The following is an 18,393-nucleotide window of genomic DNA, read 5'->3' as shown; positions in this document are numbered from 1 at the left end:
GAAAGTAATTTGAGTGGTGGCTAGGCTAGTCAGGTATTTGGATTCAGAAGCATAGCAGAGGGATAGAAGAGGGAAAAAGGTTTGCATTTATATAGTGCTTGTAACTCCTGATGGGATGATGAAGCGATGTTTTGGTGAGTAGCATGCTACTCCTAAACCCATAAAGGATTAGTGTTGAATTAGTATACTGAAATATGAAATTCATTTGAGTGGTGGATATGTTAGTCAGTTATTTGGATTGAGAAGGGTAGGGGAGGTATAAAAGAGGGAAAATTTTTTGCATTTATATAGCGCTTCTTACCCCTGATGGGGTGTTGAAGCACCTTTTTGGCGAGTAGCACGCTACTCTGGAACTCATAAAGGATTAATGTTTAATTACTATAGTGAAATATGAAAGTAATTTGAGTGGTGGATATGCTATTCAGTTATTTGGATAGAGAAGGCCAGCAGAGGGATAGAAGAGGGAAAAAGGTTTGCATTTATATAGTGCTTGCTACCCCTGATGAGGTGTTAAAGCGCTTTTTCAGCAAGTAGCATGCTACTCTGGAACCCATAAAGGATTAGTAGTAAATTAGTATTGTGAAATTTGAGAAGCGGACATGTTAGTCTATTATTTTGATTGAAAAGAATAGTGGAGGGATAGAAGAGTGAATGATTTAGACTTTTCTTTTTTTTGGAGATCATAGCAGTAGGAGGAGGCTTGGGATGAGTAAAAAGGGATTTAGAGTGGAATGCCACACCAAACTCTACAGTGCTAAGATTTATGCAGAAAATATTAATGTTTTGAAATTAGCTTCTTTTCTACCAAGCTCGCTGCATCAAGTTTGTGCTTCCAAGATTAAGTAATGTTGCAAACTACGGTTTGTTACTTGGCCTTTTGCGATCCAGGCCTTCTTTCTGATTAAATAGCATGGCTTGAACACGTAAGACAGGTAAATGTTGCATATGCAACCAAATAGTAGGAAAAAATATCCTCACGCCTCAGTGATTAAAGGAGTTTATAAGAGGTGTGTTTGCAAGAACCAGTTTAGGATGTGTAATGGACGTTCCATCTTTGTTACTTAAGTGTTTACACAGATGGATGAAGCCAAACTGGAGAGTTTCTCGAGAAAGGCAGCAATGAAGAATTCAGGGGGGGTGGGGGGGGGCGGGACGTGTGGGCCAAATTATAGGTTTGGAGAAGCATGAAGCAGACATTAAGGATAACACAGGCAGAAGAACCTCCATTGTGGCTAAGGCCGCAGCTACACAGCTTCACAAATTGAGGTAGAGTTGCCATTACTTTAACAGACAGCATGCATAGCAAGTGGCAGGAAAAGACAAGATTCAATCATGATCAACATTCCAATCAAAATCAGCAGCAAATATCCCATACTAGAGAGCATGTGTTCTCCGCCAGATACCACAGCGCGAGAGGTCTGCAAACCCATGGCTAAATGGTCCTCCTTATCTCCCCGTAGCACAAAACTTCCTTACGGTCAGGCTGTCCTAATGGGTCAACCCACCAACCTTTGCTTATCCCATAGTCCTCTATGGATCAAAGGAGAGCTGCTATGCAATGAGCAATTATGCACACTTGGGCAGAAAGTTGGGGTCCAGCAGCCACACACATGTGAGCTATATGACATGGGGATAACTCTCTCCTAACAAAGCAGCAAGCACGCAACTCTCAGGGGCTCTGCTGTATTGGTGGTTAATGACTTTTGGTTTGGCTTCGTAAATCCCTCTGCCCATTGTTGGTTTGGAAGAGTCCCCGGCATGGTGACGTACATGCACACTTGCTCTGAGTTCCCCAGCTGCATGGCTATCTGGACCCCTGGTAATGATTTTCAGTCATGGGCTGACTCGGCTCATGTCTGCACGCCATGAACTAGGCCTGTCTCTAGGTAATGTATTTTGTTTTGTTAATCAGGGTTTTATTATAACATACAAAGAAAAAGGAACATTTTTGTCACCCATTGTCCATTTTACTGACAGTACCATAACAGAAGGTATATCTTGCTGAACATCAGCCTATATGACATTATAAAAATGATGGAATACAAGGGGTGTGCAGTTCCTAAGGGTGGGGAAGAAAGTCTTTTCTAAAATGGGTCCTCACACACACCGAAGGATGTCATGCTTCATCATTGGGCCTTGCTCCTCTTCGGGTTTAGGTTAAAGCCGTAGGGTGAGTGTGGGTGTGTGGGCTTGGAAGTGCGATGAGTGAGTGGCACTTCATCAGGACCAAAGAAAAGAAATTAGGTAATTATTAGCACTACCGCAAATCTGGTTCAGTGTTATTCAGCTAGTAACCAGAAGCAGTTAGATGCCCCTTGTTGTATGATCCAGAGGTGAAAGACTCCTGAGGATCGGGGCATATGCTGGCAGGGATGGCAGAGCACCTCCTTACTCTGATTGCTGGGAGACAGTGCAACTAGCGTGAGTCCTACCCAAGCTCCAGGCCCCGGAGCTTGAATACCACTGAGCCAGACTTGCGGTAGTGCTAATAATTACCTATTTTCTTTTCTTTGTTTCTGATAAAGTGCCACCAGACCCGTTAGGGGTTACTCTGGCATGAAACATGTCGACAGTATGCACCACACCAGCCCTTTAGGAACATTATATCCAGTTGGGGCAGAGTACTTTTAACTAGGCTAGCGCCCCCTGGGAATAAACACATTTAGTTAGGACGGCTCTAGACCTATTTTATACTAACTCACTCACCGCACTACCAAGCCCACACACTCGCACTCACCCTACTGCTTCATCCTGAAGATCTCTGCCAAAGAGACCTTTTACAGGTGCCCGTCGGGCATTGCAGCGCCAGCCCGACGAGGAGCAAGGCCCAATGATGAAGCATGACATCCTTTGGGGTGTGTAAGGGCACATTTTAGAAAATACCTTTCTTTCCCTCCCATAGGAGCTGCACACCCCTTGTACTCCTTACTACTGCCTTGGAGCACGTGTGCAGGACCTGCTTAAATATAGGTCCTGGTTCCTCTTGTTTCAAACATTATATAAATTATATAATCACAAAGTTTGAACCAGTTAGGACAAAAAGAAAGGTATGACTAAATTTACAAAAAGAAAACAGTGAGAGAAGACACGGTCCAAAATGTTCTGCTAACAGTTCATCTATGCGGGCGCCTCTCAATCCTCCTTTTGAAGACTATATTTCACTTGGGGCCTGATAACGAGTTTGGCGGCCTTGGAGCGGGCCGCCACACCAGCGCCCCACGCCAGTTTACGAGTAATCCTGTGGTTTGGCGGGCAGTGTTTTGGCATTCCCACAGCGGTGCCTGTTAAAAAGGCACCACAGTGGGGGCGCCAAAGCTTGTTCTTGCAAGGCATGAACTGTAAAGTGCACGCTGTGCTGGAAAGGGGGTGACTGCACACAGGGGGGCACAAGATGTGTCCCCCCGCAGGCACCCCATGGCCCTGAGGCAACAGAGCCCCCTTTGTTTCCTCACAACCACAGTTTTCATGGCGGCATCACCGCCATGAAAACTGTGACGTGAGGAAACTCCTAATATGCTCGATGGTGACGCGGTGGCACCACCAGCCTATTAGGGCCTCTGACTGCCGCGCCATCACTGCGGGATCCATGATACCCTGCGGTTGCAGCAGCTCTGTGGTGGTCCCACTGCCGTATTCCTAATCAGGACCTAGTATCTCTTGTCGCCCATTGCTGTTGGATGCTCTTCAGTGTTGTATAAGTAAGGCATCACCAATCTATTACCGTACTAAGAATTCCTATGAATATTCAGCAGTGAACCAATGACCTTACCAGCATTTTTCATATGGTGGATTGTGCTAACACATATGCCTTGGTCACGCTAAGGGGCAGAAATTCAAAGGGCCTCTGCCATCGAGTCGCCGCACTTGTGACAGAATCACTGCACTGCAGTTTCTTATTGCGAGGATTCCCCCGCCAGTGCGGAGACTCCGCCACGACTGCAGAGCATCTTCATGAATCGGGCCCCAAGTAGGAATGAGCCTGTGGCAGAGCAGAAATACACTACTGTAAGTTGTTTTACTAGTGGTGATATGGCATTCTATAGCCCAGTGCTCTGCTCCAAGCTTCTCAGAAGTTGAAGTTAAAAGTTCTTGATAGAGCGCACTGTGACCAAGCGGCTTCCTGGCGCTAGAGTTTTGACTGAGAAGCACAGAAGTCTGCCAAGAAGTCTCACCAATGGTATACATGCAGCCGCGGTCTGTGCAGGTAACGGCACTGGGGAGGTGGGGCCGCGTTGGGGGGGTGGGGGGGAGGTGATTTTGAGGGACGATGTTGAGTGAAAATTAAATAAATAATTAATTTTCCCTCTGCATACATGACACAATTTATAGTGTCCATTTTGCGAAGATAAAGAGCCAGCACGTGGGACTCCTTCATGTTAGCTGGGTTGAGTATTTTCCTTAACAACCAGATGTTCTCCAAAAACTAGCTTTGCATTTTAGCACTGTGTTGCCTAGCGCTCTCCCTCGATCAGCAAGACATGTTCCACAAGTACAAGAACCTGGCGCGGAACCAGGAAACGACCTGCAAGTACTGCTTCCATGTTGATCATTTTGAGTGTTTATGTAAAATAGTTATATAATCATTGGAGTATAATGGGTGCCACCTACATGTAGGGTGTGTGAATTAAAGGGTTCAGATGGTTGCCTTTAGTGGGATTGCGCCAGTGTGATGGGTTGAAAGTTCCAAACAACTTTATTCCAGAATTTTCTATTGCTGTTCATTTCATTGTGCTTATTTACAAATAACTATTGAGAAATGTTCAAATATTGCGTCTGTGAAGCGGAGTGCTAATTAATTACTTAGCACTTTATTCTTGGAAGAAGAAACTTTGAGAACTATATTTACCTGTTCTGTTTTCGTTCCTAACTCCTGCCTGCAAATGGATAGGGAGAAATGACAGTTTTTGCTTGGGATTTCTAGCATAAAATTAATTAATTGTCATCAAGCTAATTTTACTATTACAATTTCCCATGTATTTTCAGGTAGGTTAGCTTGGAGGTATCCCCATTACTATATAACAAAAGGAGGAGTATCACCATAGATAAGGCTAAAGAGCGATATCGGTGGGATGGAATTCTAATGAAAAAAGAAGAAGTCCTTCTTTGTTTTTAATGAACCCCTCACTCACCGACCTGGTCGGTGACATGCTTCATCATCGGGCCACCTCGACAGCCGAGTGCCATCAAGGTGTGCTGCAACACCTGGGATACAGTGGAGCGGGTATGTGAGTGATGAATGTAAAAGAAGTCAGTGAGTTAAAATTTGTCCTGGTACGGCTTATGCAATTATTTTATTCTAAGACTACTGGACAAAAGTAAAAACAGTGCGTGTCGATACAGTGATGGTATTATTCTGACCAAATGTATCTGTGAGGTATGTGTGAGGTCTACATGTTTCAAACCGTCAGGGAATTTACTGGTTTTTCATCAGGACCAAAAATAAAGGTGTTGGGTCGTCAGGGTACACTAACACCCTGCCGTACCTGCAACCCTTTGTTTCCAAATAACAAAATTAGTTATTGGGCAGAGGCAACCCAAAAGTGGTTGCATTAAAAGCAGAAAAAACTCCTTGTTAGGGGTTTAGAATGCTGCACGGGATTAGAGGGAAGGGATGCCACAGTATGGGAAACGTATTAGTTTCAGTGGTCTGTATACAGCCGTATACCTATTTCGCCCCTCCGTACGCCCGTACTGCACAGTAAATTGTAATAGCTCCAAGTTCAGAATATCATGGTATCAGAGCGCATGTTTAGATTTAACCAAGTTTTAATTTCAGTGCCACACCAGAGTGATGCACATGCTGTTCTACTCATCAAGTGATCTACTTTGAATGTAATATGGTAACCTCTTTTGTTATTATAAAGCGCCCTTAAGAAGTATTGTGATGATGACCTTGTTTATATTAAATAGTTGATTAGCTTTCAGAAACATTATAATACTGATGGATCATCATGTATTTTTTCATAAGTCGCGTCTCTGTGGTTTAAAAACAAGCATCTAACAGTTTATGAAAAGTCACCAAATTTTAAAGTTTTGTAAACCTTTTAAAAAAGGCTTTGTGGGGTATCCCAAAATATCAGAAAATGGAATAAAAATGGTCTACTGTAGGATCCCTTCATTGCTTGCATTGTTTTTTAATTCTCAAATGTCAATAAGATTACACACATGGGAAGTTGTGACAGTACCAGGAGGTACACCCAGAAAACGTTCCAAGATCCCCGTCTCAACCAATGCAAAGGCGTTTCTGCACGTATAATTGTACATAGTGCATAATTGGAATTGCACTTCAAAACCTTTTAATTTTTCTTAAAGGAGAAAATATTACTCCCTGAGAAATCCCCTTCCACTTGTTCATTGGTGAGTTCCATTTATATTCCCTCCCTGGAAACGAATTTACAACTGGTCTTGACAGGAATAAACATCTGTCTCCAGGGTGGGAATGACCTGAAAAGTTTGTGAATATCCCCAATGTTTCCGGATATTTCCAAACTTTCAAGGCATTCTTGCCTGTGATTGGCAGCTCCCAGTGTCCCTCGGGTGTGCTGTGGACGAATAGAGAGTGTTGTGAGAACAGTAGCAGCTTCTCATCTGAATGATTGGGTAAAAAGACAACTCCACCCTGCCACTGGGCTTCCTCAGCCTCTTCTGAGTGCCTGGCAACGCTCCTCAACTTTCCTTTAGTGAATGGACCTAAGAAAAGTAAACAAAAAGAAACTTTGTTTTCCTGCTTTTCTTTAGATGATTGGGTTTCCCTTTCATCAAAAACAAGAGGGGGAGGAGTCGTGTGTGAACCAGTATCTGATAGAGAAGAGGCAGAGGGGAATTAACAGTCATTATTGCCTGCGGGTTCAGGCATTAACACATCACTGTGGGCTGTGTGAACAGCGTCAGTGTCTTGTAAAAACGCACATTTCGTTTGGCAATTAGCTTCATGGATCCGGCTCATCAGGGTCCAAAGGCAGCCAGCAGACTTTCTCTCTGAGTCCTGCATCCTCGCAGAAGAACTAGTGCAGCCTATGGTTTAAATGTGCTTTGGAGTTAATTAATAGCTAAAAGGTCGAAGTACAAATGTTACAGATAAAAGCTTATTAGAGATGTAATAAACAGCTAGTTCCTCCCTGAGCAGCATCAATACATTTCAGCCAAGCTCAAGCGAAAGGCTGCATGTTTTTGAAATATCTTCTTTCAACCAGAGGTAGAGAAAAGGTAGGTAAGAAAGTTAAAATATCTTAATTTAGGCAGACTACCAGACTGTTGGAAGTCAGATATATTTTCATTAACAGCATCTGTTAAAATGGTGGCCTATATTTTACATTTACACGCTTACTATATAAAAGTTTTCTTTTTTTCAGGCGCTTCGCACCTTGTAGATGTGGATCTAAATTCCCCACAATGCATGTGATTGAGGTTTCCCTGTTCTTGGCTCTGGTGCTCAGAGCCAAGGTTGGACAAGCGGAGGCCGTATCCAATAGGCGATGGACTGGCGCGGGCACCACCCTTAACCTGGAGAGCATCGTCATAGGGAGGTGCCACTCTTACATTCGCCTTGTAAATCCCTCTGTCGGGTGAGTAGCTTTATTTATGGACTCTGCTGACATCTATTTTGGATGTAGCTGCTTGTTTTCTAACACAATATTTTTTTTAAATAGTTTTATGAGTAGTAACTCAAAGGTCATCTTGCTCCAGCCATAACCAAAGTAAACATTAGCAAGATTTGAAGTTAAACACGAAGATTTTCAGAATTATTCCCATGGGCTGATCATAAAGATAAAAGGATTATTCTGATACGCCTTCGTGGTTTAGTTTAAGTATATCTAGAGGACCTTCCAATCACCCGTCGTTCAGGCTTTAGGATATTTTTGTGGCCAGAGAATGCTGCCAAACTCTATATCAAACTTTCTGGTTAAACATAGAAAGGACAAGTATTTGTCACAAAGGAATACAATGTATTTTATGTTATGCTATCAGCTATCAGCAGTGCTTTCTTAAAATACTATGGTTCCATAGCGCTCTCTCGATCTAGGCGTCCTTTTCCTATGGTTCTGGGATTTCCTACATCGACTGTGTAAGGTTACACTACAAATATGACCTCTCAATTCTATACTAAACCAGGTAATCTTGTACTTCACCTCTACAAATATCTGATAGTAAAGAAACCGTATTATCAAAAATATAATTTCATCTTGCTTTTATTCCATACACAGATATTATTCATGCACAAATATTTATATAAATATTTATATAAAAATCTAAAAATCCATACAGTAAAATCATCCAACTCCTATTTGTTTTTGCTTCCTTATCTTCAGCTTATAATGTTAACCAAACCAATATATCAGAGTGGCTTCTCCTCTGCTGCGGAGGAGCATCGCCCCACTGCTGTGCTGCAGCGAAATAATAGAAAAATAAAATGATAACAACTCTAGGTTATTATCATTTTACTTTGTCCTGCTGCCGCAGCTGTGCAGGGAGGGGCAGGCTGCTCTGACACAGGAGCTGGAGAAGTGGTGAGCACACTTTGCAAGTGCTCATGAATGTTTGGCCGGCCGTCTGGGGCCAGTTAAACATTCATGCGTACTTGACATGTGCTCCCCCCAGGCTGCATTACAGCCTGCATGGAGAACATGCCCAGCCTCCGATTCCCTGCATTGCAGCGTTGTGATTGGCTTAGGAAGCCTGGGTGTGCTACCTGTTCTGTTCCGGTGGTGATGAGGGACGAGGAGGAGGAACGGAGGAGAGACGCAGCCTAACAGTACTTTTTTTTCTATTATTATGTTTTTTATTCTTTTCATTCTCCTTTACCACCCACCTCTGCCCCACCCCCTGCCGCCACCTCGATCGGTGCCAGCCGCAACAGATATCATCATTTACTGTGTCTTGTGTTCACACTTTATTCTTTTTTTCGATGACCCTTTAGTATATGCTCTGATTATATGTGGTGTTTGTGAGAAGCTGGCATGGTATATGCTGTCCACTAATGTAAGTGGGCACCTTGCACCAGTCCAGACAACCCTTATGGTGAGGAAGAGGTCTTAGACACCCTTAGAAAGCTCTCTAAGTCGTAGCTGTGGAGTGCAGCCTTCGGGCTTAGTCCAGAAGAAGTGTAAAGCAGCTTGTTTTACCAGAATGCAATTTTATAGTATAAATTAAGTGAAAAGGAACCACACAAGGTATTTATAAAAATATATATTTATCATAATGTAATCTCCAACACGTTTAGATATCTCCTACCCAGAGATAATCACAAGCGCGGGGACACACTGGGTCAGTGTAACCAGGCGCTCTACAAACTCCCGTAACATAACAATGCACACAATACTTTGCAAAGAAACACAGTAAATAGCACAGAATACACAGTGAACCAAACCATATACTAAGAAAGTGGTATAAGAACCACAACTCATGTCAAGACATGTTGAGAGGACGAAGAAGTGCATGTGCAGTGTAGGAACATGACTGCGTGCTCCATACAATGAGAAAGTCGTGGTTGGATTTTTAAAGATTAAGGACCCTTCCCAGTGGACCCTGAAGAAACCCAGTGAAAGACAGAAGGTTGGAGAGACACCCCACCCGTGGATACCCTAGTACGCACGTTACCTACACCAGGGAAGCCGAGTGTGCGGTCGGTGGTTTCTCTTGGGTATGTGAAGGAGATTCTCTTGTTGAGGTATTGGGGTCCGGGATTGTGGAGGCATTTGTAGGCCTGTGTTAGTATCTTGAAAGTTATTCTCTTCTCAACGGGGAGTCAGTGGATGTTCCACAGGTGTTGGGTGATGTGTTTGTGTCGAGTGATGCTGAGGACGAGTCTTGCTGCGGTGTTCTGTATGGTCTGGAGTTTGCGCAGCAGAGACTTGTTGATCCCGGCGTAGAGGGTGTTTCCGTAGTCCAGTCTGCTGGTTATGACTGCGTGGGTGACGGTCTTCCTTGTTTCGGGAGGGATCCATTTGAAGGTCTTTAGGAGGATGCGGAGGGTGTTGAAATAGCTAGAGGTGACAGCGCTGACTTTTCGAGTCATGAAGAGGGAGGAGTCGAGTACGATGCCGAGGTTTCATGCATGGTCCGTGGGGGTGGGGGGGAGAGCTGATGTGGTGGGCCACAAGTTGTTGTCCCATGCAGAGGGGAAGGTCCGAGGACGAGGACCTCTGTCTCTTCTAAGTTGAGCTGCTGCTCATCCAGGATGTGATGTCCTTCATTCCTTCCTGACAGTTGAGTCTGGTGATGATGGGGTCCTTGGTGAGGGAGAGGATGAGCTGGGTGTCATCAGCCTAGGATGCTATGCTGAGTCTGTGCTGTCTGACAATGGCTACGAGGGGGGCCATGTAGATGTTGAAGAGCGTGGGGCTGAGCGACGATCCTTGGGCTACTCTGCAGTTGGTTTCAGTGGATTCGGAGAGGAAGGGTGGTAGTCTAATTCTTTGGGTTCTGCCGGTGAGGAAGGAGCAGAGCCAGTCGAGGACGGTTCCCCATAAGCTGGCGTTGTGGAGTCTGACGGTGAGTGTGCGGAGGGAGAAGGCTGCAGAGTGGTTAAGCAGGATCAGGGCTGCTGCATGTCCTTGGTCAAGGAGGGTGCCGATGTTGTCTGTGGCAGCGAGTAGGTGGTCTCAGTGCTTTGCTTGCTGCGGAATCTGGATTGGGAGGGGTTGAGGATGGATTTTTTTTCGATGAATTTTGTTACTTGGGCGTTGACAGTCTTCTCAGTGACTTTGGCCGCGAAGGAGAGGAGGGAGATGGGTCGGTAGTTCTTGAGGTCTGTGGGATCTGCTGAGGGCTTCTTGAGTAGGGGTCTGACTTGTTAATGTTAATGTTAACTAGGCTTATATAGCGCACAATTTCCTCAGCAAAGAGGCGTCTCGGCGCTGACAGCAGAGGACATAGAGGCTAAAGACACTGGACATCACGGCACAAAAAAGTAGGTAAACAAAGAAAACTGGGGCTCGGCCACGGGAAAGAGGTATGTCTTGATGGCTTTATAGAAGGCCAACATGCTATCCAAACTACGAATCTGAAAGGGCAAGGAATTCCATAATTTAGCTGCAAACAATGGAAGGACCGTCCCCCAGCACGGATACGGTTCACTCGTGGGACCACAACCAGGTGTTGCCCCATAGAGCGCAGCTGGCTTCTAGGAACATAGGGTACCAGCAAGTTAGCCAGAAGCCCAGGAGACGCAAGCTTCAGAATTTTAAAGGATTAACAGAGCGCCTTGAATTCGATCCGCTTGGCCATAGGCAACCAATGTAACCGCTGGATAGCACCAGCTGTAGAGCAGCTACGCGGGAGACCCAGCAGGGCTCTAGTGGCTGCATTTTGGACTCGCTGCAAGCGCACTACTTCAGCCTGGTTCGCCCCTAGGAGGAGCGAGCTGGCATAATCCAGCCTAGATAGAATGGCTCCTTGGTCGATCAGCTGATGGATAGGTGGATCAAAAAACCCCAGCAAGGGCCTAAATCCCTGAAGAAGGCCAAAGCAAGTGCCGGCCACTTTCTTGGTATGATCCTGGAAGCTGAGAGTAGAATCCATCCATACCCCCAAGATTTTTACCACCGTCTTAGGGGTGGGTACACTACCAAGAGTGGTGGGCCACCATTTCTCACACCCTAATCTCCTGTCTCTCCCCACCAGCAACACCTCAGTTTTATTGGCTTGAGCTGGAGGTGGTCATCCACTCCGTGACTGCAGCCAGGCCACTCCTAAAATTGGAGGCATCCTGGGTGAAGTCGTCAGAGAGGCCCACTACCAACTGTGTATCGTCAGCATATGAGACCATAGTCAGGGCTTTGTCCCTAGCCACTGGAGCAAGAGGTTGAACGTACAGATTAAATAGTACAGGACTCAGAGCGGAGCCCTGAGGCACACCCTGCCCAATGGACAGGACACAGGAGAGAAACGGGGTGGCAGTCACATGGAATGTTCTCCCTGACAGGAAACATCTGAACCATTCTAGAGCTAGGCCAACAATGCCCGCCTCCTCCAGACGGTGTAAAAGAATCTTGTGGGAGACTGTGTCAAATGCGGGACTGAGATCAAGCAATATCAGTGCCGCAGTATGCCCTGTATCGAGAATGGTCTGCAGATGTTCGGTCACAGCCAAGAGAGCAGTCTCCATACTGTGACCAGGGCGGAAGCCATTCTGGAGGGATCCAAGGTGCCATTAATAGTCAGGAACACCGTTAAGATGTTATTCACGTGAGCCTCAGCGATCCTAGCCACCCATGATAGGAGGGATATGGGATGGACATTTTCCAGCTTAGCAAGGTCCAGCAAAGGTTTTTTTAAGTAGGGGAACCACCATGGCCTGCTTTCATAGCTCAGGGACCACAGCTGTGGAAAGAGATGGGTTAATAACCTGGCACAAGGGAGCTAGGAGCACAGATATGTCCCTAAACTGAGCAGGTTTCAGAGAATCCACCTGAGAGCCCGATTTAACTTTGACGCTCAACAGTAATAACTCTTCCTGCGAGATTGGAGAAATAACTTCCAGAGAATGAGAAAGAGGAGGTCCGTGAGGAGCAACTAGAGATGAAGCCACCAAAGGGAAAGAACTTTAAATTGTTTCTACTTCTGTGTGTTTCCAGTCATCGGGAAAGATGCTGGCTCGAAGTTGGCGTTGATGGTGCGTCGTTGTTCCAGAGCGATGGCAGTGGCGGCTCTGTGGAAGATGTGCAGGCGGCAGGGATCCATGAGGGCTCCTGAGTGGATGCCTTTCATGGCCGAGGTGGTCTCTTCGGTGGTGTCTGGGGTCCAAGAGGAAATGGTTAACTGGATGGCGATGCTGGAGTGGAAAGTGGTTTCAGAGTCAGGTGTCTGGTCTTTAATATTGTCATACAGACCCTTGATTTCCAGATGAAAGTAAGAGCTGAGATTTTTGCAGAGGTCCTTGGGTGGGGTGACATACGTGGTATTGCTGGGGGACTTAGTGAATTCCTGGATGATGCAGAAAAGTTCCTTGGAGTTGCTGGAGTTGGTGAGGATCTTTTTCTGGATGAAGGTCCTTTTTGGTGGATCTGATGTGTTGGTGGTATTCCCTCGTGGTGTTTTATTGTAGGTGGTGTGATCTTTTGTTGTTTCTACAGTTCTTCTCAAGACGTCTGCAGGTGAGTCTGGATTCATGGAGGCCGTTGGTGAACCAGGTGGCCTTCCTGGGGCGATGTCTGTCAGAGTTAGGTAGAGGTGCAAGCTTGTCTGCGCAGTTAGAGATCAATCTGTGGAGTTCTTTGGCGGCAAGGTTAGAGTCGGTCGAGGTGGTGGGGGCATCGTGGTTGAGGGTGGTGTTGAGCAGCTCTTCAGTGACTTTGCTTGATTTTCTCTGAGGAGGGCAGGGTGCAGGTTTAGGCTGTGTGAGTTTGTTGATGAGGAAAAGTATGCAGTGGTGGTCTGTCCATGAGGGTTGCATGGTGTGGCTGAAACCGATGTTGTACCCACTTGCAAAGATAGGGTCGAGGGTGTGTCCTGCCTTGTGAGTAGGTGTGGTGATGAGCTGTTTTAGTCCTATGTTGGCAAGGTTGTCCTGGAGGTTGGGGGATTGGAGTCGCTGTGGTTGTCGAGGTGGACGTTCGGTTTCCGATGAGTATGAAGTCCATGGAGGCGATGGCGTGGGGTGCGATGAGGTCGGTGATGGTAGCGGTGAACGAAGTGCAGGGTCCGGGGGTCTGTAGGCGAGGATGCCACGATATGTGGTTCTAGGGCTGGTCTGGGCCTGGATGTGAAGATGTTCGGTTGTGGAAAAGGAGTCACTTGTGGTGGAGGTGGAGAGTCGGAGGGAGCTCTTGTCTGCGATGGCAAGTTCTCCTCCTGGGTGGTTGGGTCGGACCTCCCTCTCGATCTTGTATCCATCAGGGATGTCGGTATCGATGTCGGGGGCGGAGGAGGTGTTGCTCCAGGTTTCCGCGAAGAAGGCGACGTCTGCCAAGAGGGTGTCCAGGAGGTCCCAGATCTCTTCAGCCTGCATGTGCAGGGAGCGTACATTGAGGAGGAGGCACTTCAGGGTTTCGGAGGTGTTGGTGTCCGATGTGGGGGCGGTGCCCGTGGGGGTGTGGACGGTGGTGAAGGTCTGGCAGCAGTGCCGACAGGAGAATTGGCCATGGGTGGGGTTCGGCGTGGACAGTTTACAGTTGTTGTTCCTTCCAGGGATGAGTGCGAGGAGGGCAGCCAAGTCATATTGGTGGGTGGCAGGAGCACCAGGGTCTCTGGCGCTAGTCGTGGTCGGGTCGCGGACTGGTGCAGACGGGCTTGCCTTTGGCACACCTTTGGTGAAATTAAATCGGGAAGGGTGAGGGAAGTGCAGCTCAGAGGCGGGTGTGGGAAGCAGCAGGGGGCAAGGCCACGGAGGCAGCAGCGGGGGGAAGCAAACAGCAGAAGTCACAAAAAGCAAACAAACAAACAGAAAGAAACTAACAGAGGCACAATAACAGATAAGACATAAAAAAACAGGCACAACAGAAAAATGGGTACAGACAAGACAGAAGACTGGCACACCACAATAAAGACAGCAGTGGAGGGCCTTGAACACCTACTAGAGAGGTGAGCAGGGTCAACGGCAGCAGACCAACTTCGGAGCTGCTGGGGGACAGAGCAGGTCTCTGACCAAGAGTTCAGAGGTCTTGCTCTGCAGCTGCCGCTGCAGCTGCAGAAGCAGGTGAGACTTGAATCAGGCCTGTTTGGCCCAGGGGGACTTACTGCTGAAGGTGCAGTGGCACCATAGAAACTTTTGACCAAATCCTAAAGCGTCAAATGGAAATGCTTGAGTATGGCCTTCTAGTGAGCACTCCCTGGCTGCGTCCACCAGTAATTGGGGAAAAACCCCAACCACATTGCAAAGAAGAGGGTGGGACAGTGAATTGACAGATAAACAGATAAACACTAGAGCCCAGACCTCAAAGGGATTAGAAAGAATATCGTTATTTCTTTGAATGCATAGAGTTAAAAATAAAACATTTCTTTTTCATGTAATAACAAGTATTTGACTGGACATTGATTTATTGAAATTGCGAGTGCACTTTGAGTTATGAGTCGTGTTCACTAACCTGTATCTACACCACCCACCCCTAGGAAGCCTTCGACTGCTGATCCACAGCTACCACCAAGAATCAAGTGCAGAAGGGGTACTTGGTCCAGTTGCTTAGTTTACATTGTAGGTCAGGCTTGGGACATCAGGAATAACAGGCCTCAAACACCATGGTTGGGGTCAGTAGCACCTAAGTGCCTCGTGGCCCCCTGAAACTCCTTCTGACAGTTTGATTTATCCTTCAAAGGGATAGGGATCCGGGAAAGGTTTAGCAGACCATGCCTTAGTATCACATTATCATATACCCACACCTGCTTCCTGAAAATCAATGACAAAGAAATGGCAGCAACAAATAATATAAATTCTTTTGAACACCAACACCGGAAACAAAAGCCTGAAACCCGGGCGGTGAAAAAATACCAAATCAAACAATTGAAAGCAAAGCAGGGACAATAGAGTCCAAAAGAATCCACACTGTAAAAGGGCAAACAGGACATAGCGAGACAAGCGAAGGCAAATAGGACAAACGAACAAACACAGATGCGCAGGAAAAGCGAATAAACAAACCAGTCACAGCGGGAGAAAAAATCCCGGTAAAACTAACAGACGACAGAAAAGCAACGGAATATAGAACTCGAAATCAGATAACAGTAAGTTTAAATAAGTCGGGTCGCACCTGTAGATTTCGCTCTGTAGTGGCAATAACCACAAATTCATGGGCAGCATCTATAAAAAGTCTGGGTGTACTGGAAACTAAACAGCAAGAGAGGGTAACCCCAACCTAGATGCAGACGGCCATCGGAGGACGCCGATGAACCTCCATACCCAAGAGAGGGCCCAAAAAGAACTCTATGATCCAGATTCACAAAGGATTTCAGAATTCCATAACACTTCAAAATTAGGATCAGTCAAAAACAGAAAATGAAATTGCGAAACTACACACCAGAGACAGCAGCAAAACTGGTTTTTGTACTAGATTAACCAACAAAAGTGAGAGAAGACAATTTCAACTGGGGGAATTTGTTAAGACTGTTCAAAGAGATACCGGAAATAAGGAGAGTAAAATCGACATAACTCTTAGTTGTAGGATTCCGGCAAATTGCAAATTCTTCAGAAATTGATGAAACACTCACCACCTGGTCCTCCAAGGAGCTTGCGGACTTGATCTACACGACCAGACCCGTATTTAAAGCCTGGGGATCATCCTGAGGCCGCACAAACAGCTAAAATACCCGTACCCGCTTTCACAAAAACTAGAGATGGGCCCAACATCATGCTTAAAAGGCGCTAGAAACAAAACCCCGACAGTACAGGAAAACTTGCGGTAGAAAGAACCACTGTTAAATTCCCTAAGGTCGGAAATCGAATCGTGTGAAAACGAGGACTGGTCCTGGGTGCAAGGGCCCTGAGGCAAAACGCTCCTAATGAAAATACACAGCAAAATCTAAACGACACCTCAGGCGCAATATTGAAACAAATTTTGAAATGCACCGCTCAGGAAATTGAATCTACACCATATATAGGTGATAAAGCCTGTAATCAGAAATGTTCCAAATGAGAAAACGCTGAATCCGTAATTGCAAAAAAGTGTTCAGAGTTCTTTTAATATTCCAATTGAGAAACCAGCCAACGCATTTCGTTCCATCAAGCGGAACTTCTTCAGGGCTGTAAATCATAAAGTGAAACATACAGAAACCCGTGTAAGTTCCTTCAAACAAAATTGAGTGCAACATACATAAAAATACAAAAACATTAATTACACCAAATCAAGCCAGAGTTAAAAACATCCTACAATTTAAAAATGCAGCATTCACATCACATCGAAACATTATATTGTCTATTCCAATGAGTTCTTATGCTGCATAGACAATTTAAAAACAGATCTCATTTTACACCCGCAAGCAAACCTAGGGGTTAAGTTGATATTATCAAACAGGAAAACATGTAATTGTTCGCATATTGTGTTTTAAAGATAAATCTTCATATAATATTATTTTCAAAGTTGCAGTTACCAGAAACAGCGTTGTCATTGTTATCATTTGCATCTAAGTGTATGACTGAAAACATAATTCCGCACCAAACATTTGCTCGACCTTCCAAGTTATGTCATCATCCGAGATCAGAGATACTTGTTTCCAAGTTTAATGTTAACAGCAATGTTGCGAAGGGTATGGTCTCAAAAGAAGAGGTTATATTTAGACAAATAGATCCTATGGGACATACTGCATGGCCCCAGAGTACAAACCCCAATTTCGTCTCTGTTATCATGCATCAGTATCAGAAAGAAACACTTGCGTTTTGAGAAATGGGCCCATTACTTGTGTACGTCTATTTCATGGACAGTTCTTTCGTCCCCATCATCAACAAAACAAGTCCAAGCCACACAGAAAGCGACAGCATAAAATCTCCATAGTTATCTCTATATCTACAAAATGACTGTCCTACGAAAAGTTATTATTCATGCATAGCACATATGTATATAGTTCCTACCGCAATGGTAGTTGACAGTCGTGGGTATTTTCTGAGCCGGGATGTCGGATTGAAGTGAAAATCTATTCCCTCTGTGTGGGTGGTGACGAATAAAGTAGATTTCAGGATGTTTGTTGGAGATATGGTATACACCTGGAAATACATATAGCAAACGTATGTGTCAGGGAGAGATTGGTTCCCAAATTTTCATATATATACGCGTAGGATACCCATGATTGCATTCCAACCCTATGGCGTATGAACACATGTAGTAAATATGTACCTTACAACTTCAAAAAAGATATAATTCTTGAAAAGACGCTCGTGTTTCTTCATCCAGATTTCTGATATGCTGCATAATTCATTATAAGGTATTGACCTGAAATAATATTCAAACTGTAACTATTTCAGTTACATGGATATATATAATCTGCATTGGTAGCATTTTGTCTATGTGAGAGTCTAAATCTCGCATTAAATAAGGGATATTCGAGTAGCATACCTTTAATAATATGATGTGCACATTTTGCACCGTCACGTGATCAAACTCGTAGATCCTCAGTTGGCTCCAAAATCGCAGTTACTTTAAGGTAGTTACCTAAAAACCAATGTAAATATAACCATTCATACGCTATATGGAAAACATGGTTCATAAGACAGATCCAGATGCCATGCACTCTAAAATAAACCCTTAAATGCACGAGGTGTCAAATTATCGAAAAACCACCTGTGTCGTCCTCTCATCACACAGTGAAAAGAGACTATATTATTCCTCTCTTTGATAGCACAAGTCACGGCACAGTTACATCAAGTATTGACAGGCAGGTCGCGGTGGTCCTAAGGCCAAATAGCGAAAAGATACACATCTGCCAATATCACAAACATTTGTAAACGTTATATGCTTGTTAACGTCGACAATA

The 18,393-nt window shown here is 45.2% G+C and overlaps 1 protein-coding gene across 2 annotated transcripts in view; it reads left to right on the top strand.

The window, feature by feature from the left end:
- The first annotated feature begins 7,075 nt into the window (after positions 1–7,075).
- LOC147725394 (ADP-ribosyl cyclase/cyclic ADP-ribose hydrolase 2-like) overlaps positions 7,076–18,393 on the top strand; it is a 285,451-nt gene continuing 274,133 nt past the window's right edge. The window contains exons 1-2 of one of the 2 annotated variants that reach the window (XM_086964523.1): positions 7,076–7,206; positions 7,353–7,565. In XM_086964523.1, the coding sequence (XP_086820649.1) occupies positions 7,393–7,565 (173 nt within the window). In that variant the 5' untranslated portion in view covers positions 7,076–7,206; positions 7,353–7,392. Of the gene's footprint in view, positions 7,211–7,352; positions 7,566–18,393 lie in introns of both variants that reach the window. The other variant, XM_086964524.1, reaches the window with a different exon arrangement.

The sequence above is a fragment of the Lissotriton vulgaris genome, chromosome 3_2, assembly GCF_964263255.1.
Source record: "Lissotriton vulgaris chromosome 3_2, aLisVul1.2, whole genome shotgun sequence".
Classification (NCBI taxonomy): domain Eukaryota; kingdom Metazoa; phylum Chordata; class Amphibia; order Caudata; family Salamandridae; genus Lissotriton; species Lissotriton vulgaris.
This window is presented reverse-complemented; position numbering and strand designations above follow the sequence as displayed.